The following is a 25,598-nucleotide window of genomic DNA, read 5'->3' as shown; positions in this document are numbered from 1 at the left end:
AGAAAATTTGTCTTTCAAAAAGCATATAGAGGGTCTAACAAAAAAACTAAGAGTAAAGTTGGGTTTCTATTATAGAAACAAAGGATGTTTCTCTTTTAGTACAAGAAAAACACTTATACAAACAACATTTATGTCAATGCTGGATCATGGTGATATTTTATATATGCATGCAAACAAAGCTTCTTTGAAAATGCTGGATTCAATATATCATGCAGCACTAAGATTTGTGACTAATTCCAAATTTCGTATTCATCATTGCAACTTGTATGAGTGTTGGTTGGCCATCTCTGCACAATCGCAGGCTGGAACACTGGTATATTTTTCTTTTTAAGGCCATACTTGGTAAACTGCCTCCTTACTTATGTTCTCTTCTGACTCCAAAAGTCACTACCAGGAAGTGTAATCTTAGATCATATGGCCAAATCATGTATGATATCCCACGAACGCGAACTGTCTTAGGTGAAAGTGCTTTTAAAGTTTTTGCACCTTTTTCCTGGTATAAATTGCAGAATTAGCTAAAATTTGACTACAGTATTTACCGACAATGACAAAATTTAAAATGAGGATAAAGAACTATTTGAGTACTAAATGCACATGTGCTGTTACTGAGTGCTGCTGGTGAATATGTTGAGATGATGTTTAAATTGCCAAAATGTCTTTTCTGTTAAATGTTTGTATATGTATTTTTAAAATGGAACTATTATTCTGCCGTCTTATCCAGGATTCCCTTGAAAAAGAGATTCTGAATCTCAATGGGATTATTTCCTGGTAAAATAAAGGTAGGTAAATTACTGACAATGATGACATACTAATTAGCCCAAATAACCAACACTACATCAGCTATCATCGATCTGGGGTGAGAAATTTTACAAAGCAGCTTTACATAACCTACCCAGAGAGGAACACAAGGCTTCGTCTTGTGCGCGTCCTTTGATCAGATCCGATCAGCGGTTCAGTTCTCATTAGTCAGCCATTAGTGACAGATTTAGGAGATCTGCCATTTTCAATGGAGTAACCAAGGTAACATGGTGTTCTTGTTGATAGGAAGGCTCTCCTTCGCTACATTGTGTGACAGTTTCATAATTCACAGACTCAGAAAGACACAGACCCACAATAATAAGATGATTTAGTATGTCGGGAGCACTAAAACATTAAAGAGACTTACTGTTGAGATGCAACACAGATGTGCAAATACAAGTGATGCGTAACCCACAGGTAACACAAGTTTCATCTGCAGATTTGGTTTTGTTTAGGGATCTGTGCCTTTGTGCATACAGACATCTGACTGCTGAGTAGGGATTGTGTTTTTCAGCAATAGTGTCTAATAGTCTAATAGTGTAATAGTAATTTACAGAGAAAAGAAGGTCCGGGAAAAATCTGTAGATGGAAAAATCTCCATACAAAATCATTGTGCATTTTACTTTTTCTTTTTCTACTCGTTACTTTGCACTTTTTGTTAAAAAAAAAAAAGTTTATTTATTAAGGTTTTTAAGGTATCTAATATTTGGATACTCAATTTCCATGATCTAAATATTCTCAAAAATTTAAAGTTTGTTGTCATTTGCAAAGTGTGTAGGCCTTGCATTTTGCAAGTGTCTTGCATTTTATGTTGTTACATTATGATTTTATATTCAGTGGCATAAAATGGTCTTTAAAATGACAATAATATTGATTATCGCAATTATTTCCGGGGCAATATATCACACAACAAAAAGTTTTTATCACGACAAGCATAGTTTCAACTCAATGTTTTTTATAATCTCTTCGTTCTTTATTGATTATCGCTCAAGTGAATCAATGTTATTGAACAAAGCAACCACCCACCTGTACTGTACTGTAGGACTGTTTACATGCATATATCTGCTAATTTTGTCAACTTTTAGGAATCCCTTACATGGATTTTATAATTTTAAGATAATTAAATTGACTGTAGATGAACTCTAAACACGTTCTAACTCTACCCCTAAAATAAAATTTTATGCATTCAGAAAATGAAGAAAGAAACGCCCGAAGGAAATTTTTTCTCACTTTTGAATTCTTTTAAAAGAAAGAAAAAAATTCCCACTTTGGCAAACAGTTCAGACTAACACATAATCGGATTTAGGTTGGCATTATAAATGCTTACTCTAGAAAACTAGATTCTCTCTCTGTTCTGTGGGTCACTTGGACCAGTTAAGGTCAAACACATTCCTAATGACTTGACTGTTTCATTATGCCATGTTTAACCCTAGCATTACCCAAACGAGAGCATGACACAGACGTGTCTTACCTTCTCTGCCGCGTTCCCTTCCTGTCGATGGAGCCCAGACTCTGAAACACACACAAACACAGCGTTACCACCAATTTACAGAAATACAGTCATCTCAAAACACTGCAGTCATTTAACAGATTTTTATACTCCGGAATATTTGATTCTGATTGGTCAGTCGCTAGATTCTGTGGTCAAGTATTGACTGGGATAATGACTGTATCTGCTTCATGTATCACTTCACACTCTTTCTTCTCTCATAATCCAGTCATTTAAACTCAAATTAGTATTTGATGGCCTTTATTTGTTAATTTGGTAAGCAGGCATGAGATAAGTGGGCTCACACACAGTCGAGGTCTGCCTGACCTTACATTAACCCTTCACTATTCAACTATCAATGGAGGGACTGATAGTTTAATGGTTAGATGAGAGATGATAGATGGAAAAGATGAATAGATGGAGAGATGGATGGAATAATAATGGAATGACAGAACAAGAGAATGAAGGATGGATGGATGAATGGGTAGATAACAGACACATTAGACAGAATGATAGACAAAACAACAGAACAACAGAATATAAAGATAAATAGATAACAACAGAATGATGGAAGAATGGAAAGATAGAAAGAACGTTAGATAGAAAGAACGAGAGAATGGTGGATAAACGATAGACAGATAACAACAACAGACTGATAGACAAAATGATAGACAGACAGACAGACAGACGGATAGATAGATAGATAGATAGACAGCAGGACAGATGTGGTGAGCTTTGAAGGGTGTGTGGTTGTTTCAAAGCGGTTCGATCAGCTGGAGTGTGGAGGAGCTCCGCTGTGATCCTGACCTTTACCTGTCAGAGTCTCCGACACAGAGAAAAACATTCAGAACATCTAGAGCAGGATCTCAAAGCTTCCCTCATACAAACTCATTCATCCACCTGTTAACCTTCCTCTGCTGCAGTCACAGAACATCATCACACCTCAACAGCCTCAAACCACACCAATAAACCGTTCATCAGCGCCAACCAGTGCCATGACAAAAGCAGAACTTCTCACTGTGAACATCACTCAACACCGCAGTCGACACGCATCGAGTGTGATTAGTATGCAAAAACCGTTTAACAAAACTACTAAACACACACACACACACACGGTCCTCAAGCATCCCACTGATCACATACCTGTGCACTTCCAGTTTCACCTGTCACACTCGCCTTCCCTTCACTTCAGGTGCAGACCAACTGAAACACACATCTGTCTCTCTCTCTCTCGCTGCTGGAGGTGTTCTAGTGTTTCATCAGCCCCTGTCTCTGCTGCTGCTGACTTGGTGTACTTTTATTGTGGTTGCCAAGCGATAAGCTATACTAACTGTGCAGTAAACAGAAAGAGAGAGTGAGGGAGAGAAGGAGAGAGAGAGAGAGAGAGAGAGAGAGAGAGAGAGGGAGGGAGGTGTTCTAAACAGTGCTGAATACTAATTGCTGCAACAATAAAAGTGAAACTAAAGGCCAGCGGCGCATCCCACTTGGAAAGCTGTGTGTTAGCAGCACATTTTACTCATTATTGAGCAGGTGCTGATGTCATCTGTCGTCAGTGTCTCACTAACTAGTTTTATTTTCCATATGTATTGATCTTAAACTGCTCAGAACATCAGCTGTCAGTCACTTTTGCTGCAGGTATTTATTTCTCTTTGACATTTGGTTAATGCAGAGGAACAGGTATGAAATATCAGCTCCTGATTCTCTCGTTTATCCTTTTATGTCATGCCATTTCTCTTTTGTTCCATTGATTTAGTTAAAGCGGCATCATTAGCAGCTCTTCAAATATTCCTTCAGAAGCTTGCAGACTAGCAGCGGAACAAATGCAAGAAAAAAAAAACAGCTTCGGGTGAGGAAGCTGCTGTGCATGATGATCTGTGTTCCTGAAAATGAGCTGCTTTTCTGTGAATGAATCTGCTCTTCAGTGATGCACTGAACTAACAGACAATGAAATAAATAGATGCATTTGTAAATATGCAATATTTAATTGCCAATATTAATAATTATATTTTTTATGTCATGCAACTCTGAAATCCATGTTTTAAAATTAATCTTTAACTTTAAAAAAAGAATCATTTAGCTGCATACAGTTTAAACATAAATTATATTTAACATTATATTTTTTTAAATATTGATATATTCCCTAAATAAAATGTTATACTTAATATTTTATACCATTAAACATTTGTGTTACTTTTTAAACACTTAGTCTACATAATACCAAAACGTTTTTACCTGTAAAATATACTACAAATTAATAATCCATGTTTTAAAAATTATCTTCTATTTTGAAAAAAAGATTCATTCAGCTACTATACTACACTACATCTTATATATAGCATAAACAGTATAAAATACATTTTACTTTTTTAGAAAATAATATATTTTAATTATTTAAAATGTAACAATTTAAACACTAAAGTACTCTATATTAAATATTCATTTTTAGTTAATTATATTTTAATACATTTTATATACTCTGCTTTCACATACAATTTTTATAATATTAAAACTATAACTGAAAAAATATTTAATGCATCAACAAAAAAAATCATAATAAATTACTTATAAACAATTTTAATCTAGAAAATAAAAGTTTTTAAGGTTATAATTTACTGTAAATACTATTATATATAATCCTATACTTAAATATATTATATACTTTAACCATTAAAAGAAAAACTTTAAATACACATATAATTTTCAGAATGTTAGACTTAACTGTGAAAAGTATAACACATCAACAGAAAACCATAACACACTTAATAAATTACATTTAACTTATTTTAGAAAATAAAAATAGATTTCAATTATTTTACATTTTATAATTAAAATATTAATAAAATGTTCTTCTAAACTTAATATACTTTCCGTCGTTAAAATAGCAAAATAGCTAAATTTGGACACGCCCTGAGTGCACCTGCGCCGTGTGCTTTATACTTTGTGTTTAAATCTTTAAAATAGGGCCCTTAATTGCAAAAGAATATCTGATGCATTAACAAATAAATCACAGTTATATACTAATTCATACTAATGATGTTTTTAGAAACAATCGCTTTTTAGAGGCAAAACAAAAATGGGGCTTTTTACCCTTTTTGAAGAACTATCCATGACTTTTCCATGTTTGAGCACATTTTCTCATTAGTTCATGATTTTATATGCAACATTTAAAAAAACCTTCTTTTTTATACATTTAGACAAATCACAGACAGCCTTACTAATATTTATATTTATATAAAATAACTATTACAATTTACAATTTAGATTTAAACTGATCCAGCTTTCTAAAACTCCATGCATGGACCGGAAAATGTACATCCACTGTAGAATGTTTTTAGGACTGTAAATCACAGTTGTAATGTTAAACTAACTAAAACACAGACACACTCTCGACTCACACTTGTCTATAGGAGGGAAGCAATGCCTGCTGAAGTTGCCATGGCAGCGGTGTCTCGACCAATCTGAGAGCTCCAATAATGGCATTCAGGGATTAGGAACACTGATGGGCAAACGTCACTCAAAAGACAAGGTTAATGAACTAGTGATGCTGTATATGAATATATGATCATAAACACACACTGGGAGATTTAAACTAATCGAAACTAAAAATCTGGTAATTCAGAGTATGATACTGTAGCCCTGCGTTCTCTTCCAGACACACATTCACACCCCCTTTAACCAAATGAGCTTGTTTTAGTATGAAATGGAAAACTGGAAACATTTGCAGCACATTATATGAAATGGAAAATCTCTGTGTGTTCGTTTGCCATAATGATCCGCAGTTCAGCTCCCGTCTGCACGCATGGCTATGAGCTAATTATCATAGAAACGGCTCTCCAAAACATAAGAGCTTTTATAATTGCTCTTCCATATTTCGGTTTATTTTAGACTATATAACATATACAGTAGCAGTGAAACGTTTGGAAACATTTGACTGGATTTATGTTTCTCGTGACCCCAAAAAGATTTTTGATTTAAATGCTTCTGCTTAAATTATTAATAGACAAATGTTAGTGTGAATTTCTTTACAAAACTGACTTTGACATTTTTCAATTCCCTGAACTTTTCTGTTTACGTTTTTGAGTTGTGTATTGCATAAAACATTTTTATTAAAATAAAATAATGATAAAATTCCCTGATATGTTTTAGTTTTAGTTGTGTATTGCTTAAAAAATTAATATTTCAGTTTTTTTAAGTTGTATATTGCATTAAAAAATTATGTAAAATAACAAATATAAATGAATTTATCTGTTTATGTTTTAAATTGTGTATTACATAAAAATAATAATTGAATTCTTATGTGTTTTACAGTTTTGAGTAGTGTATTGCATGAAAAAGTAAATTTAATTTTTTTTATTTAATGTCTTTGAGTTGTGTATTTCATAAAAATAAAAAATAACATTTTCTCTTTTATGTGTATTGCTAAAAAAAATAAATGAAAAATAAAAAAAAAATTCTTACTATAAATAATCAGATATATTCAAAATAATTATTTAATTAACATATCACTTTTGTAAAGAAATTCACACTTAATTTATCTACAAAATTGGTTTAAATAATGTAAGCAGAAGCTTTTCGAACAATAATGCTTCTTAAGAGCAGGAGAATTCATTTATGTGCGTATGTTTTTTGAGTTGTGTATTACGTTGAAAAAAATGAACTTAAAGGGAAGCCTGTGTTTAAAGAGCGGCATCAGAGCAATAAAAGATTCCTCTGGGTGAGGATGCTGTGGACAGAGGGAATGTGCAGATCTGCGTTCAGTGTCACCGGACGATTACCATGGATGTGAAGTGAGTCACAGTGGGAGACGCAGACGCTCTGAAACCTCACGAGTGTGTGTGAGTGCTGAGGGTGTGTCTACAGCACAATCTACCACACTTGCGGTTCCTGTGGGGAGCGACTCAATGCTACCCATAAATCTCTGCACCGTAGCCACCTCAAATCAGGGTAATGGGGCTAGAAGACATGCTGTCATCCGCATGAAGTCATTCGCATGCAGCCTGATGCCAGCCGCGGTGGTGGGTCCATCAGACGCTGATTTACTGACTGCTGCACGACGGCCCGTATCTACAGTTCCTATCAGTTTTTTTGCTTTATTATGGGTGTGGGTCTCTTTTCTCAATGTTGCACGCTGCCACGTTTCAAAACAATGACTATGAATGATCCAGACCACAGAAATCTGTTTATGTCATTTCTGCATGTTCTGTTTCTCTCAGCTCGCTCTGTTTATTTTCCTTCATTAGTGTTAAATGAGCCATTAATCATCAAACATTAGGCTGGCTCTTCATGCTGTTGGAATCGTGAAGCGCGAGATGAAAAGAGAAGGAAGGAGAAGTTATAAAGAAAGGCAGAGCAACAGAGAGCAGAAAAAGAGGTGGATGAGTGGAGACTAGTGTAGAGTGGGTTATCATGGTCCAGGACGCCCCTTCTGGTGGAAGCTGTAACTACAGCATCTCAATCCATTCACAGCCGTTCAAACTCATAGACATCTTTTGAAACAATATACACTACTGTTCAAAAGTTTGGGGTTAGGGAAATCTTTTTTTTTTTCCAAGAAATAATTTTTATATATTTTTTTATTCAGCAAGGATGTGTATATATATATGTATGTGTGTGTATATATATATATATATATATATATATATATAGTATGTGTGTGTAAAATAAAACCTCTCTATATACAATATATTTATATTAAGGTTTTATTCAATTTAAAGGTTGGTTTTTGGTTTTAGGAACATGCATACATTTTATTTATTTTTTATATAAATAAATGAGACAGAAATAATTTTAAGATCCTGTGCATAACCTGACATCAGAAAAGACATTTATCTATAAATATTTTTCCCGCAGCCAAAAAACAATCTAGGATAATAATCTCTGCACAACATTAAGCAATGAAACACCTGAAAAACAGCCTCTGAAGTCCCAGTGCAGAAACTATGGTAAAACAACATAAATACCTAAATACACTCCAGGGAACAGATCCTGAGGACTTGAAAGCACTGATTGGTTGACGTGTTTGCTTTAGACAGCATGTGTGCATGTGTGTGTCTGTGTGTGATAGGCTTGCGCAGGGTTAGGAACGATCTCTGATTATTTGCTGACACAAGAGGAAAAGTCATTTTGGTTTGAAGTCGGGAGCCAGACATGGAGACAGACCGAGAGCCCGAGTAAAAGAGAGAGAGACGCTCTGATTCACACCTCTCTGTTCCCACGGTATTTGGTTTGTTTATGTGCCGCAGTCAGACACAAAACACTCACATAAACACAGACATGCACAGCAAGAAACCGCAATCAATATCTGAAGTGTATGATCAGATGAACAACATGTTACAACCCTAAATGAATCTCTAAATGATATTAGAAGCATATCAAAACTCAAATTTAGTGGCTTTAAGTGGGTGTTTGTTAACTTTTTAGTCACATCGATATGCAAGTATACTCCTAAAAGTTATTTTAGCACATATTCACATTTAAAATATACAGTCTTTATCTTCTAAAACAGGTTTAATATATCGATGACTCATCCTGGACTGTACCGATTTCTGTCCAATCAAATGTGTAAGAATGCAAATGTCCCTCCCCCTGATACTACCAGCGACCAATTAACAAGTAGAAAATCATAATAAAACCATGTGTAGTTTCTGAACCACTTGCATCACCAAATATAATTGTAATTAATTAAATTAAATTAAATGTAGTTAATAAATACAATTATTTTAGTATATTACTATATTAATTACAATTAGTAATATTAAATAAAATGTATATATATTTTTTTAAATGAATACAAAATAAATATTTAAAAAAATATATGAAAATGTTAACTGAAAATAAGAATTGTATTATTATTATTATTTATTTTTAGTTATTTAGTCCTTCAAATTAAACTAAATTAAACTAAACTAAATGAGAAAAGCAGTAATATTTATGTTTATTTGTTTATTTTTTTAAATACAGCAGAATAAAAATAGAAATATAAAATGAAATGAAAATAAAAACTAAACTAATATAAGTATTAAATTATTATATAAAAAATATAAAATTTAATAAATATTAATATAAAATACAGAAATATTAAGAACAAATTAAAACAAAAAAATGACAACAAACCAAAGCAATATTATTAAAACAGGCATGTAGGAAAGATAAACTACACGCTGTTAATCTGTTCTCCAGTGCTGTTTATTTCTGCGTCATGGTTGGGGAAGTGATCTAAAATCTGAACCTGCTGAATACCTGAAGCCTGAGTGCCCAAACACACACACACACACACACACACGGACGTAAATGCACTCACACATGCATGGCATTTCGGAAGAAAATACCACAGACTCCACAGCTCAGCAGAGCTAATAAATAAAGAGGTCGGGGCGCCACCTCAAACCTTCCCTGTGTGTGTGTGTGTGTGTGTGTGTGTGTGTGTGAGCTGAGGGGGGCTCTATGGGAAAAGCTCAGGTCTAAAGTTGCATCACCACAGTATCAGTCTCTCTTTCCTTTACTGGCCGTCTGTCTGTAACTGAAACTGCGATCGCGCTCCATGACCTCAATGAGTCCTGCGCTAATGAAGAAGACAGTGAAGGAGTGTGTGAGAGTACATCTGTGTTTCTACTGCTCTCAAAATGCCCCCTAGTTTTGATTTTGTTTTTCAGATACACTGTAGTTTTAATTTAATGGTGAATAAATATCGGTACTGCCAAAAATAAAATGACATCAAACATAAATATGTTTAACGGTATAACAGTGTTTTTTTTTTCATTTCACATTTAAATAATTTAATAATTTTCCTCTAAACATAGCCAAAATAAATGTTTAGCAAATGTATACTTGTATAAATGTATATATTTTTATTCCATTTTATTTTAATATTTTCTATTATTTTATTTTCACTTTAAAGTTTTAGTAATTTTGTCGTGTTTTGCCATTTGTATTCCTTTTTTTATATTTTTTTAACTATTATTTATGTTTAGTTATTTTAGTACTTCAACTTCTATTCAAAGGGTCAGTTCACCCCAAAAAATTAATTCTGTAATTATTTACTCACCCTCATGTTGTTCCAAACCCATAAGACCTCCGTTAATCTTCAGAACACAAATAAAGATATTTTTGATGAAATCTGAGAGATCTCTGACCCTTCCACGTGACATCAGGGGTTAAACTGTAATTTTACGAAGCTGGAATGTGAAAATATTGCAATATAAAAGTATATTTAAAAACTTTAATTTTAGGTGGGATTAAATCGCGATTTATTTCATTTAAAAAAATGATTACTTAATTTTTTTAATCGATTGACAGCACTACTATTCACAATTAAGTTGTGCAGTGACAATTAAAAAAAGATGTTTATTATATTTTATATCAGTTATTGTTTATTTCAAGCAATGAAATAATTTTTAGTTTTTAGTGTTAGTTAATGATGATAAGCCTGCTTCTGGGAGGGCAAATTAAAAACTAAAATAACAAGAAAAACAGTTTACATCATCTTGAACTACAAAGATTTTTGTCCAATCAAAAGCTTTCTATAAAAAGAATGCCCCTCCCCCTGCAACAGACATGCAATAAGAAAATTAAGATTGACAGCTGTAAAGTCAACTGACCACACATAAAGTAAAACCACACATAACAAAGCCTTCAGTCACATCAGTAGCTGAAAACATTTCACATGAAATGAATCACCTCATATTGAGATCACATGACCAGGCGTAGAGTTTTAACCACATCAACTCTGGGGACCCACCGGTGGGTCCAATATTGCATATGCCTAATTCTCAAAAAATCAAAATAACAGCTGAAGTGGTTAAACAACAGATTTATTAACTGAAAATGCATTAGTCATCAATTCAACAGAATACATTCATAGTCCAACAGTAATTTTGATTTGTGCTCTTTCATAATAGCTGAAAACACACACTTGTGCGGCAGCGGTTACAGAGAACGCCGGATCACTATTACAAGAACAAATGCACATAACTGTGGCACATTCCTGCTTCCACGAGCCGCGATCTGCCCCAAAACACACACACACACACACAAATATTTATTACAGCACACCAGGGGAAATGCATCGTAGGATGAGAGCACCCTCCTGGCATCCCGACCATCCTGTGCTGGTGGTCAGCATCTTACCAGCGGCTCTGGTCATTCAGACGCCTCGCAGCACACACTCGGGTTAAGTGGCGCGCTCAACAGCACAATGGCTGCGGGATCTCTGTAAATCTTCACTTCATGGATTGAACTCACAGCAGGGGTCAATCTGTGACCTTTGGGCTGTGAGCCCAGATCCGTAACCATGACGCCACTCCTAAACCCACTTACTAGTAAACAAGATCAAATTCAGAGTCATTCAGAAGTTATTCAGTTGCATCCAAATCATCTAATATAATTATGCAAAGCTGGAGTATTGCGAAAGCGAAATATATGCACAACAGATCAATGTGAGAGATACTTTCTTCTATACATTTAACACAAAAAAAATTCTAATATTATGAATTATATATATATATATATATATATATATATATATTAACATTTTAAAGGCTTTTTAGTTCACAAATTGCCACATGAAGCTTCCATGGTACATCGCCCGCACATTTAAAGTATTTTAAAATCTAGTCTAGACTTTTTTCTATAGAAATCTTTCATCTAAATATTTATCTGCGGTGCCTTTTTTTTAAGGGAAAAAGCTGTCCAAACCTCCCTGGCACTATGTGAAAAATGTATTTCCCCCCAAAACTAACAACTGGTTGCGCCACCCTTTGCAACAACATCTGCAATCACTGGCAAAATAACTGGCAATGAATCTTTCACATCTCTGTGGAAGAATTTTGTCCCACTCTTCTTTGCAGAATTGTTTTAATTTAGCCACATTGGAGGGTTTTTTAGCATGAATGGACTGCTTGAGGTCATGCCACAGCATCTCAATGGGATTTAAGTCCAGACTTTGACTTGGCCACTCCAAAACCTAAATTTTGTTTTTCTTGAGCCATTCAGAGGTGGACTTGTTGGTGTGTTTGGGATCATTGTCCTCCTGCATAAACCAAGTGCGCTTGAGCTTGAGGTCACAAAATGACGGCTGGACATTCTCCTTCAGGATTTTCTGATAGAGCGCAGAATTCATGTTTCCATCAATTATGGAAGTCGTCCAGGTCCTGACCCCAGACCATCACACTACCACCACCATGTTTGACTGTTGATATGATGTTCCTTTTATGAGATGCTGTGTTGGTTTCACACAAGAGGTAACGGGACACACACCTTCCAAGAAGTTAAACTTTTGTCTCATCAGTCCACAGAATATTTGGGGATAATCAAGATATTGTTTTGGCAAATGTGAGATGAGCCTTTGTGTTCTTTTTGGTCAGGAGTGGCTTTTGCCTGGGAACTCTCCCATGGATGCCGTTTTTGCCCAGTCTCTTTCTTATTGTTGAATCATGAACACTGATCTTAGTTGAGGCGAGTGAGTCCTGCAGGTCTTTAGATGTTGTTCTGTGTTCTTTTATGACCTCCTGGATGAGTCGTTGTTGTGCTCTTGGAGCAATTTTGGTAGGCTGGCGACTCCTGGGAAGGTTCACCACTGTTCCAAGTTTTCTCCATTTGTTGATAATGGCTCTGACTGTGGTTCGCTGGACCCTTTCCAGACTGATATATGTCAACTGTTTTGTTTCTCGCCTGTTCTTAAACTTCTTTAGATTGTGGCATGATGTGTTGCTCTTGAAGCATGCTTCATTTGTCAGACAGGTTCTTTTTAAGTGATGTCTTGACTCAAAAGGTCTGACAGTAATTAGGTCTGGGTGTGGCTAGTGAAATCTAACTCCGTTTTCTAAAATAATATGTGATTAATCACAGTTCTTTCATAATTTAACAGGAGAGGGCAATTAATTTTTCAGGCAGGTTTGGACAGCTTTTTTCGCTTAATAAATGATTTCATCATTTAAAAACTGCATTTTCTATTTACTTACATTAACTTTGTGTAATATCAAAATTTGTTTGATGATCTGAATCTTTTAAGTGTGACAAATATGCAAAAAAAATGGCACTGTAAATATTAATGCATTTAAATTACAGAAATTATGGCATATTGGTGAAATGTGGGGAGGTCCAATTGATTAGCCATTGATATATGTGATTAATGTAATAATTAGATAGCATATGTAAACAATTATATTAATATTGAAATATCTGAAAAATTTCATTTTCAATCTAAATACCTAAATATTCATCTAAATCATAATACATTTACTCAAATTAACTAAATGCATTAAACAAATTTTATACCATTAAACATTTAATATGTATAATCTTATCACAAAATTCCTGTTAATATTTAAAAATGGCCATTGAAATAATAATGTAATGTTTAATCAGTGGACATGCCTGCTTTTATATTATATTATGTGCAATAAATCAGTTGTATTATTTATCATCTGAGGGGTGTGGTGCCACAGAGCCGTTCCTCACACAGACACACATCTAGAACAAAGCGCCGCGTGCCAGACGCCAGGGATAAAGAGATATCAGCCCTCTCTCTCTCTCTGTCAACCCCTCCATCCCAGCTTTAGCCGTCCTTTCATCTCCCAGCCGTCCACTGCAGCTAACTTTCCACTCGCTCCTCATCCCTCTATCGCTCTCACAGCGGCCAATCAGAGTGCTCGGAGCACTGACGCTATCGCTGCACGACATGAATATAATTTCCCAAAATTCCAGAGCGGACAAAACTTTAATGTCCCGCTGAGACCTGGATCAGACCCTGGAATCTGAGGGATTTGAGACGGCGAGAGCCCGGTCTATGAATGGACACCTGTGTGTGTGTGTGTGTGTGTGTGTGTGTGTGCGTGTGTGTGTGTGTTTGATAACAGAGAAATATTAATGCACTTCAAATGGTGCTGTGCGATGCATGTGCGATGAATGTGCAGGTTGATGTGTGCACGTGTGTTTGGTGTTACTATGGCGGTGTGTATCTGTGTAGTCCATGCTAATGTGTTATGTTGGAATATTTAAGCGCTCTAAAGTTAGCAGCAGAGCAGCTTTCAACTACGCTAAAGCAGGGACCTGCTCCATGGAAATTTGCAAGCGCATGTCTGTCTGTGTGTGTGTGTGTAGACAGGACTCAATACATTCCATTCCTGTCTTAATGGAGGCTTACGGCAGCCTTTGAGTGTCCGTGTGAATAAATAGAAGCCAGCAGCCCAGAATACCTGTTTCCTGAACGGGATTATGCCAACACACACACATTCATACACTGATTCACACACCTATACGTACACACTGACACACATACCTCAACATTTACATTGAAGTTTGAATCAGCATGACATTTGATCAGATGACGGAGTTTCGTGGAAAAATGACAGCTGAAGTGTCAAAAAGCCCCAGATATGGGGGAAATGCCACCCAACAGAATACTTGCTTTCTTTACCTGCAAAAGCATTTAATATATTTTACTATATAATATTCCAGACTATATTATAGAATATATTTAGGAAAAACTGAAAAATAGCTACTTAAGTAAACAAACATTTCAGTAAATTCTGACAGATAAAAAAAAAAAAAAAAAAAAACTGGAAAACATAGACAAGCCTCCTTAAACTTAATTTAAAAATGTGTCCATAAAGGTACATTACTGTTTGTTTGTAAGCGAAGAAAACAAAAATAACGACTTTATTCAACAATCCCTTGTTCAACAGTCTCCGCTGTGTCTCTCCACATCACTGTATGCTTCATAACGTTATGGTTGAACCACTGATGGACTATTTTCACGATGTCTTTCATACTTTTATGGACCTTGACACTGTTATTTACTTGGCAGTCCATGGGACAGTATCAAGCCTCCAAAATATCTTACATTTTTTTTCTAAAATCGAACAAAGCTTTTACGGGTTTGGAATGACATGGGGGTAAGTGATTAATGACAACATTTTCATTTTGGGGTGGACTCAACTCAATGTTATTATGATTTTGTTCATGAGCAAATGAGAGTTAGATAAACATACACATATAGAATTCAAACCATATCAACCAGTTAGTGTTTATAATCAACTACTGCATGTCTCACACACACACACACACACACACACACACACAGCAGTGTGTCAGACAGTGCTGAGAGCTGTCTGCTGTCTAATGCCTGTCTGTCTGCTGCACTGAGTGATTCATGGACACTGTTTGTGTGTGTGTGTGTGTGTGTGTGTGTGTGTGTGTGTGTGTGTGTGTGTGTGTGTGTGTGTGTGTGTGTGTGTGTGTGTGTGTGTTTTATCAGTGTCAAAGACATGCGGGACATGAGGACACAGTCCAGTTCAGCCTCTCTCTGTCCATCTCAGACATATCAGCATCTGTCATCAGGTAGAAAGCGACAGTGTGGAAAAGAGTCATCCGGCATACACCAAAAAAAGACAAAATAAATAAGACTAGTGAATCTATAGAAACGATGGTCACACCATCATTAGTTTGGGGACCAATTTTCACTATTAACTTAACTAAGATTTATGCCTCAATAAACTATTAACTTACTGCTTGTTAATAGTAAGTAACATAGTTAAATTAAATAGTTGTTAAATATAGGGTAGAATTAAGGGGTCTAGAATATGGTCATGCAGAATTAAGGCATTAATATGTACTTTATAAGTACTAATTCACCGCTTAATTTGAGAAAAAAAAAATGGTCAAATGTACACTAAAATTTAAATTAAAACAGAAAGCCCTTCATGGCAAGCCATTAAAATAAAAGTCTGATTTAACTTGAAGAAATTATTACACAAATATATTACTATTATATACTAAAAAGTAATTCACAAATAATAATAATAAAAATTAAGGAATATCATAAATCCCAAGATATATTCAATCCGTGTTTTAAATTAAACAGATTTGTTGCATCTTAAAAAATAAAATAAAAAGTTATGATGTTAATTAACTGTTCTATTTTCATTTAATTACATTTTAAATTATAGCTTTTGCTAAAGTTGTATTAAATCATTTCAATACGCACCATTTTTGCATTACATTTATATAAAACCATAAAACACAGAATGCAGAAAAAATGGAAACACACATAAAATAATAAGTAATTCTTAACTTACCGTACTTTTAGTATTAGTTTTTTAGCATTGTATGTTGATTTTTTTATTTTATTGTATAGAGTCCTAAATTAAAAAGTATCTACTCTGTGGTGTTTAATTCTGAAAAATCAATTAATTCTTGAGGTCTAATAAACATTTGTAAAGCATTTGCTGAATATCATGATAAATACTGAAATCGTATGATATGGGGAAAAATATTGTGATCATTTTTGGCCATATCGCCAAACATTACGACCAAAGTTTACAGTTTGATTTGAAAAACATACAGTAATGCCTGGTATTATCACCTCCCAATATCAGCCAACTCATAAATAAAAACACAGATTTTGCTAATAACAACTGACAGAAAAAGCAGCTCAATATGCAACGAGTAGAATTAGAAGTCGATGTGATTTGGAAAGCAGGAAAGCATGTGTTTTGAGTCCGAGAGGGTTTATGTGACATAATCAATGATTCACTATATACAAAGATTTCAACCAGTGCTATAATTACTCACATCTGCATTATATTTACAAACGCTCAAAGGCAGAAAGCTCTTAAGAGCGCGCTCTCGATTACACGCAAGAAACGTGCGCACACATGTGTGCGTCTGATATTTCATATTTCATTTATTCGATAACTGGTGTTGTCATGACAACAATCCAAAAGAAGGAAGATGATAAAAGACAAACGCTGAGATGAGATGCATGCGCATGTTAAGATCCTCTTTAAATAGATTCAATGTTTTAGGCTGTTTTTTTGGGGTTTTTTTGAGGTTGGTTGTTTTACAAGTTGGAAATCCATTTGTTTAATACACAAAGCAAAGATGTGAGCATAAAGCCTTCTGGATCATATTAATGCGATTTAGCTTTGAAATTGAACTCAATTAAATATTTATCTACCTTATGATTTCAGATTTGAATCATTCATTAAATCTAATCAGATGGATGCAATCTCGTTCAAGTTAGCTTTCGCACTGAAACGAATGATGAAATGCATGACGACTGTGAAGGTTTTCTGTTTCGCCCCGTTAATGTCCGTCTGTTCAAACACAAAAGCTCAGAGAGTCTCTGTTATCTCTTTGCTCTCTGGAAGATCTTTGAAGAGCGTCTGCGTTCTCTGATGGTGTCAAAGTTCCTTCACACTCGTCTGGGAACGTGACAGGAATGAGAAAGCCTTAAAACATCCTCAGTGATGTTCAACCCATCAAAGCTGGAAGAATGGGACTGACAGAAATTAAAATGAAGAGACTATGATACGCCCCAATTATAATGCACCCCCGGAGCTGGAAGAGGAAGTAGATTGAATGATATAGCTGAAATATTTCAAGATTTTTCAGCCTTTTTAGGATAATTCACTATATATTAAGATTGACTTTTTGTGCAAAAAGTAAAATAATAATATTCATAAAAAATATTATATAAAAATATAAAAATAATCTTTTTTTTATTTTTTTATAAATATTATAGATTAATAAAAGCAACATTGCTGATACAAGTGAATTGTTGAATCAAGAGAAAAATCCTTTCTCTTAAATGGACAGTTTGAACTGAATTAACAGAATTTAATCAAACTTAACTCTAATGCTGTTTTTGCTGCTTGAACATTATTAAATCATCTCTGTGTTTAGTCGGGAAACTAAGAGGAATCACAAAGCTAGTCTAATGACACAATCTTCTGGATTTGGATTTTAGGTTGTGTTTACGCTGACCGGCTGCATCAATGTGTTTTATTTTAAACATTCAAAACATCAGTCCGCAAACGGAGCTCAAGCCAATCCCAGAGTCCTCACGGTTACAAAACATGCTGCTCTGAAATGTGCATGGCACAGAGCATGTAGTGTGTGTGTGTGTGTGTGTGATGGAGTAGACAGATTCAGAGACACAGACACATATTTATAAACACACACACACTCCTCTTCTTGTAGTAGCGCTCTGTGTAAGTAGGATTTTCCAAGGACTGTTTGTAAGCATATGAAGGGCTGCATTCTCTGGGTGTACGGCTGGGAGACAGCCAGTCCACACACACACATACACATATATATTTATACACCCTTCACGTTGAACAACCAATAAGTGTCAGTTTATTAAAAACAAAATGGAGTCTCTGACAGAAGGCTGCAGACCATGAAGGCAAAAGCAAAAAAAACGGCTGTAAACAAGCTGTAATAAATCTGCCCACTTCATCCGAGAGGAATCCACTGAATCAGTCCACCTTAAAGGGGCGTTCACACTCAAAGAGATCCGGAGCGATAAGGCAACCACAAGTCATTCGTTTTCAATGAACGTTGGTGGGTGAAACTGCGCTAACCTGCTGTGTTTGTCAGTGCACACTGATCGTGAAAATACTGCGGGACACGAAATCGATCAAATGCGAAACAACACAAGAAATAAAAATGCAATCACCGAGTGATTTTATGAGACATACTTTAGAGAAGAACACAGATGATTTTAATGATGCAAGCACAATTTCATGTACTATTTTCATAATGTCATATTTGGAACACAGAAGGAAACGAAAGCAAGGGAAACTTATCTAGAGACACATGGGAGACAAACACTGATCACATTGTTTTTTATTTGTTGAAAACATTTTTTACATTTCACAAATTTTCAAAAAAGGGAAAAAGCAGTTTAAATTTTTTTTGTGATGATTTTGTGATTAAACGCCAAGGTAAAATTAAACAAGTGTTGTAAATGTACACTTAATAATAATAATAATAAAATACATTTAATTAATTTTAAAATGAATATTTAATAAATTACTTTTAAGTAAGAATATATATGTGTATGTATGTGTGTGTATGCATTAATCTATTAAGTATATAGAACAGTAATAATATTTTATTTTTTTACACACACACACACACACACACACACACACACACACACACACACACACACACATATATATATATATACATATAATAATAATAAAGAATAATAAGAATAAGATAAGAATAATAATAAAAAATAGCTAATATATTAAAAACATTTTACCAAACTTTTTTAGCATGTGTGTGTGTGTGTGTGTGTGTATATAGCATTGCTCTTTGCAGCGCAATATTTGACTGAAATCGGCAATCTCTCTTCTTGCTCTGTGTGTGTTTGCGCGCGAGTGATGTGTTTGGGTTTGTGTGCATCAATTAAAGCAGCTCATTATTATGGAACGGTGATTAAACCGACTTGGAGCAATCTGTGCATTAAACGGTTTAACTGCATTACCTGCTAGCCAATCAGAATCCAGTATTCAGACAGACCATGGAATAATACATAATATACAGTGATATGTGTGTGTAATTCAAAAATTGTTACACACCACACACAGAAACATTTTTATATTACATACACACACATTATATTATATTATATATATATATATATATATATATAAAATTTAAATCCAAAAAATAAAACTCTTAATTATAGTGGAAATACATTACTAGAGTCTGTGAAATGGGTCCGTTTAGTACAACGCACATATGCAATGCATTGCCACAAGGGGTGCTATAGCATGCATCAGCATAACAATATTTCCTTCTATGGTACGCTTCTATCAGGTCCACCACTTCGGATGGAAAATATTAACTCAAGACAACATGTTTATAGCTAGCTTTCTGAATAATAACAAAATCTGGTTTACTGACGCAGACATTTGAAAAAAGCTTGAGTAATGAGGCCAGGTACAGCCACAGTAACAAAGAAAACACGTCAAGCATTTGCAAAAAATGGCATGCTCGCAAAGCTATACTTAACGAGGAATCATTAATTTGACAGCAGAAATACAGCAGTTGAATCAGCCGTCCACCTGTGCAGCCGCTGCAACAACAAACCCCAAACAAGCGGCTGCGAGTACACTAGCTCAACCCAAGAGCAATAAAATCAATCAGTGCGGGTCAGTAAGTGCAGCCGTATTATTTAAGACTGATGAATAGAGCTGCTCACAGTGAGCACAGTAAATGTATACAGCCATACGTCAACACATCACCACTGCAGACGCTCAGCTACAACACTCTGCTGCGCGCAACCCAAATAAAACAGCACGCTCTAGAAGACATTTTCAGTGCAGGATTAAAAAATTATGACAATGCAGTATTTAACCAACAATTACTGTTTTAATATTCTGTCATCATGTTTTTCCAAACCTGCTTTGACTTTGTTTTTTCCGTCATACATTAAAGAAGAAATTCCAAAGGCTGCACTGGTTGCTGTTTTCCATGCGATTATGAATGGAGACTGAAGCTTTAGGCTTCAACTAAAGGACAATTTGCACTGACACCCTAATTTTACAGTGACTTTGCAAAAAAAAAAAATCTAAATATTTTCTGGGATTTTTTAGATAATGATAACTATATAATATATAATTTAAGTGATTTTTTTGTGCTGGTACCTTGGCTGATTTAGGAGGGTCACGTCCAGTAGGTGGCAGCAAGTCCCTGTCTTAATGAGTGATTCACTGAATCATTTATTCAAATGATTCGTTCAAAACGCTTGATTCATTTAGAAATGAAGCAAGTGACTGTCTTTATGAATAGATCATTGATTCATTGACTTAACGTGATTCGTTCTAAAACAGATTAATTTATGAACAAAACACTGCAGTGTTTCTCAAAGATGCAAAGATGTTCTGCTTTGGCTTTATTTGAAACTATTTTCATTGGTGAAACAGAAAAAATTGAGATTATTTTATCTGAAATGAAACTTGTTTGTTGAACAGTTGTATAAAATTTATATCGCATTTGCGATCATGCTCATACGCTGATATTCAGGAAAACAGCATTCTTGTTTGTGTGATATTGATACTATTTAAAAAAAACATACAGGGATATTTTTGCTTGCATAACTTACTTTGCTTTCATATAATAGTATTCTAATATCACACACCCTTAATATGCTTCATCACATAGTGAATGCTTTGGACTCTCAAGATGTGTTTTTCTGTGCAAAGTTGATTTCCTCAGCAAAGAGCATGGATCAGCTACAGGCATGATGAAGCAGATATAGTCCTCTTTTGGAAGGCCAAACAAAGTAGTTTCAGTTTCACAGTGAAACACACATCATCTATATGTCATGGCGGGCGACGGCAACATCAATACTATAACAAGAATAAATGGTACGCTTCTTTCTTTGCATGAACATCTGGGCAGCGTTATGCAAATCTTCCTACATATTGATGTAGAGATGTGGGGGCATGTTAGAATGAGCCGTTTTTTTTGGGGGGGGGGGGGGGGTAGAATATCTCTTTGGATTTGAGACTTTAGTCTTTGCAACTTTACAGATCTTCTTTATGCACCAAGAGCTTGTAACACTCCAAAGAGAAAGGAACAATTTAAAATCGCTTCATATGACCCCGTTAAGTTTTTATACTTATACAAAAAGTTGTTTCAATTCCATGTTACATTGTAATATTTTCGAAATGTACTAGCAATTTAAGTGAAAATCATTTCAAATACAATTGTTAACCAATTTGTTCCATTTGTTTCTGAAAAAGAATCTTAAGTGTTACTCGACGACAAAAACTGCAACATGTTGCTATGTGGTTGTTAGAATGTTGTTAAATGGTTGCTAGGATGTTTGTTTAGAGCCTCTTGTGAAAATGCTGCAGAAAGACACATACACTAAACTATAAGCGAGTAACCGGATTAAATCAACAACAACCAAAAATGATGTCAACATTTGGATTTCTCTATTTCCTGACTCAATCCTGATTCCATCCCCCTCTCACAAACCCGCTTTCATTTCTTATTTTTGGTTAAAATGTGTGAATCACATGTCGGGTCTGGCTGACATTTACTGCACGTAAGAAATGAAACATGTTTGTTGATTTTAGCTGATAGTCTGAACACAAGTTCTCATGGGACCCAACTGATTTGATAAAGACTGAGCGATTGTTCCGTTTATTCAATTCAAATCATTTATTCACATCCACACATGCAAAAACAACAGCAAACATGCGTTTCATTCATCTTCAGACTAATGTTTATAAACACTCCTGCTTTATCAAAACTTAACCTGCAGCTAAGTGCACCAACTAAACAGTTTTATTAGCTTTCTGTTAGGAAGACACATCAGATAAAACACAGACAGAGTGAAAGGAAGGACAAACTTCAGAGGGAGTGAGTGAGGATGAGTTTGGGAGCGACGCCCCACATCTAAATACATAATGAGCCTTAATGACCGCCGTTTCACCATGTTACCAACAGCAACCACTGCTGCAAAGAAAAAATGTCCAGCCTTTTGCCTTTTGAGTGTGTGTGTGTGTGTGTGTGTGCCTTTGAAGAAAACAGCACAAACAAAAGAGATGACACTCTTAACTTCACCGTTTCTTCTAGATTTTTCTTTCTGCTCCTATCAGTGATGCTCGTCTTCTGTGCATTTGTAGTTTCTGTGAATGTTCAGCAAGTGTTTGTGTTCTTAATGAAGGCCTGTGATGATCTTGAGTTCAGTTCAATATTTAAAGACCGACTGACAGAGAGAGTTTGTGCCTATTCAGCACTGCCATCTAGAGCTCCGCTTACACAACTACACACACACACACACACACACACACACACTCAATGACCTCTGAAAATCCTGCACTAAATGTACTGAGAAAATTACTCTCTCATAAAACTGAATCCACAAACATTACCCTTGAGAAAAAAAAAGGAAAAAAACCCCTCTGAATTAAACCAATATTATCATTAAAAATGCATTTCACGATAAGATTAATTAGGCTTATTTTAAGAATGTTTTATTTGTGTATGATGAACCTTTTAACAGACAATCTCATGAAACCTGATAAAAACATGTCCAGGTCTTATTTCTCCCCCAAAATAAATATATAAATATAAATATATGTGTGAGTGTGAGAGAGAGACTTTTAGGGCAATTATAATAAAAAAATAAAAAAAAAATTATAAAGTATGGTAGTATTTATATGTTGTACTCTTGTACCTTTATGCTGATTTCATAAAAAAAGATAATTTTACAATAAGTTTTCAAGAAGAATTTAATTAGACTAAAACCGAATAAAGGAAGATCCAAAAACAGTTTTTATTAACTGAAATAAAGGTAAAATATGAAATGAAAGATTTTTTTTGTTTTTCGTCTAACAATTAGAAATGTTGTCTCAGCAACTAACTAAAATTAAATGAGTTCAAGTTGAAGTAGTAAAATTTCTAAATTGAAATAAAAAGAAAAGTTAAACAGAAAAAAAGGACAAAAACATAACAAAATTACTTAAAAAAAAGTTATTTAAAAACATTAATACATTTTAAAATAACACTACCTTTATGCAAAACATTAAAAAAAAAGTACAAATATGTATTCAAATATTTTTATTGTAATTATGGGGTGAAATATGACTTGGACATGAAGTATTTGTAAGAAACAAATACATTTTAATCCAACCTGGATGCATGAGAACTGTAAAGTATCATTGCCGAATTTTATCACAGTCATGAATCACCATTAAACATAACAATTATCATGATTTTCTTAGCACTATTTCCCATGCAAACACAACTTTGAAATACATACTATAGGCTATGCATGTGCTCTAGAAATGTGTAATTCAGAAACAAGTCCAGCCTTACTGCATCACCGTCCGTGCATTTAATAAAACATCTGATTAATATATGACAAATACCTGCCATGAAAATCCATAATGAATTATTCAAACATCCTCTGCTGTCATTTATCTCCACATACAGATCGAGCAGAACAAGTTCACTAAGAGTGTGTACAATCATCTAGCAGGCCATTCACACGGGAGGCTAATGTACAGCAAAACACTTTTCCCGGCATTTTCTCCAACAAATCTCTGACTTTAAGCCGGCAGTTGTTGGCCGACAGCCAAAGCGCTGTTTATTTCTACAAATACTGCAACAACTAAGCTGCCTGAAAATAAAGTGTTCTGCAACCCTGGAACCGTTTCTGAATGCGTCAGCGAAGTGAAAATTATTAAACCATTAAACCAGTACAGGAAAAACGAAATAATCTGCTTACTGTACAATGGCTGAAAATGAATGATTCAGGAGGAGAAGGGCTTAGAAAACACATGAGTAGTGGACTACTCATTCAACTTCTCAATCAATCTAACCATCTCTTTTCTAAAATGCTTTTCTAATAAATTGACCGTTTGCAACAATACATTTCTGTTTCTTATACACAGCCTGTACATTACCATTTATGTGATGACTATGATGCTCTTGTGCAAAAGCTTATAATTATCTGTTATCTATCACTTACCATGCAGAAAGGCTGCGTTCAATATATCGCTAAAAAATGAGTCTAGTCCCTTAACCAGCTTAGTTATACAATATTAAGGAAGCTTAGACATTTAAGCACACACAGCCGTCTTACCCCTAAACACAGACGACTCATTAGGTCCAGAGAAGAGCCCATCCTGGCAGTGAAACCCACACACACTCCAGCTTTCTGAAGACATGTCAGGTTGCATTCGAACACCTGAGCCTCTATTACACGCCGCAGGCAGGTAATGAGGGCTCGCCTTTCTTGCTATTATACACACTACATTAAATATTCATACAAAACCCTCTGTGTGCATTTTGAAACACAACTTTAGGGAATTACTTCGGCCAAAAATGAAAATTCTGTTCTTTGTTCCTTCATGTATTTAATATAAGCTTCTTCTGCTCACGAAAGCTGCATTTATTTGATTAAAACCGCAATAAAAACTGTAAAAATTTGAAATATTATTACCTTTTAAAAGAATGGTTTTCTCTTTGAATATATTGTAAACTGTAATTTATTTCTGTGATGCGCAGCTGTATTTTCAGCATCATTCCTCCAGTCTTCAGTGTCACATGATCTTCAGAAATCATTCTGATATGAGGATTTGCTGTTCAAATATTATAACTTATTATTGGTTCTCAATTATAAAAAATGATTGTTATTATTATTATCAATGCTGAAAATATTTATATATTTGTGGTAAACAAGCTATTTTTTTTGAGTCTTTGATGAACAGAAAGTTCAAAAGAACAGCATTTATTTTATACAGAAATATTTTGCCAATGTCTTTACTGTCACTTTTGATGCATTTAATGTGTTCTTGACAAATAAAAGTATTAATTTCTTGTTTTTTACTTATGCTAAACTTACAAAGTAGTGTATCACAGTTTCCACAAAAATGTTAGACAGCAAAAAAACACTTTTTTAACACTGACTGATACTAATCAGAAATGTCTCTTAAGCAGCAAATCAGCATATTTTACATTTATGCATTTTAGCAGATTAAAATGATTTCTGAAG

General features: G+C 34.6%; 1 protein-coding gene across 6 annotated transcripts in view; it reads right to left on the bottom strand.

Moving 5' to 3' along the window:
• LOC132116368 (ankyrin repeat and fibronectin type-III domain-containing protein 1-like) overlaps positions 1-25,598 on the bottom strand; it is an 83,741-nt gene that overhangs the window by 44,529 nt on the left and 13,614 nt on the right. For 5 of the 6 annotated variants that reach the window (XM_059525183.1, XM_059525182.1, XM_059525184.1 and 2 more), the window contains one exon: positions 2,270-2,310. In XM_059525183.1, coding sequence (XP_059381166.1) covers positions 2,270-2,310 — 41 coding nt within the window. Of the gene's footprint in view, positions 1-2,269; positions 2,311-3,430; positions 3,535-25,598 lie in introns of those variants that run through there. The other variant, XM_059525185.1, reaches the window with a different exon arrangement.

This window comes from Carassius carassius, chromosome 35, assembly GCF_963082965.1.
Source record: "Carassius carassius chromosome 35, fCarCar2.1, whole genome shotgun sequence".
Lineage (NCBI taxonomy): Eukaryota > Metazoa > Chordata > Actinopteri > Cypriniformes > Cyprinidae > Carassius > Carassius carassius.
The sequence above is the reverse complement of the archived record's forward strand: the minus strand, read 5'-3'. Positions and strand labels throughout refer to the sequence as shown.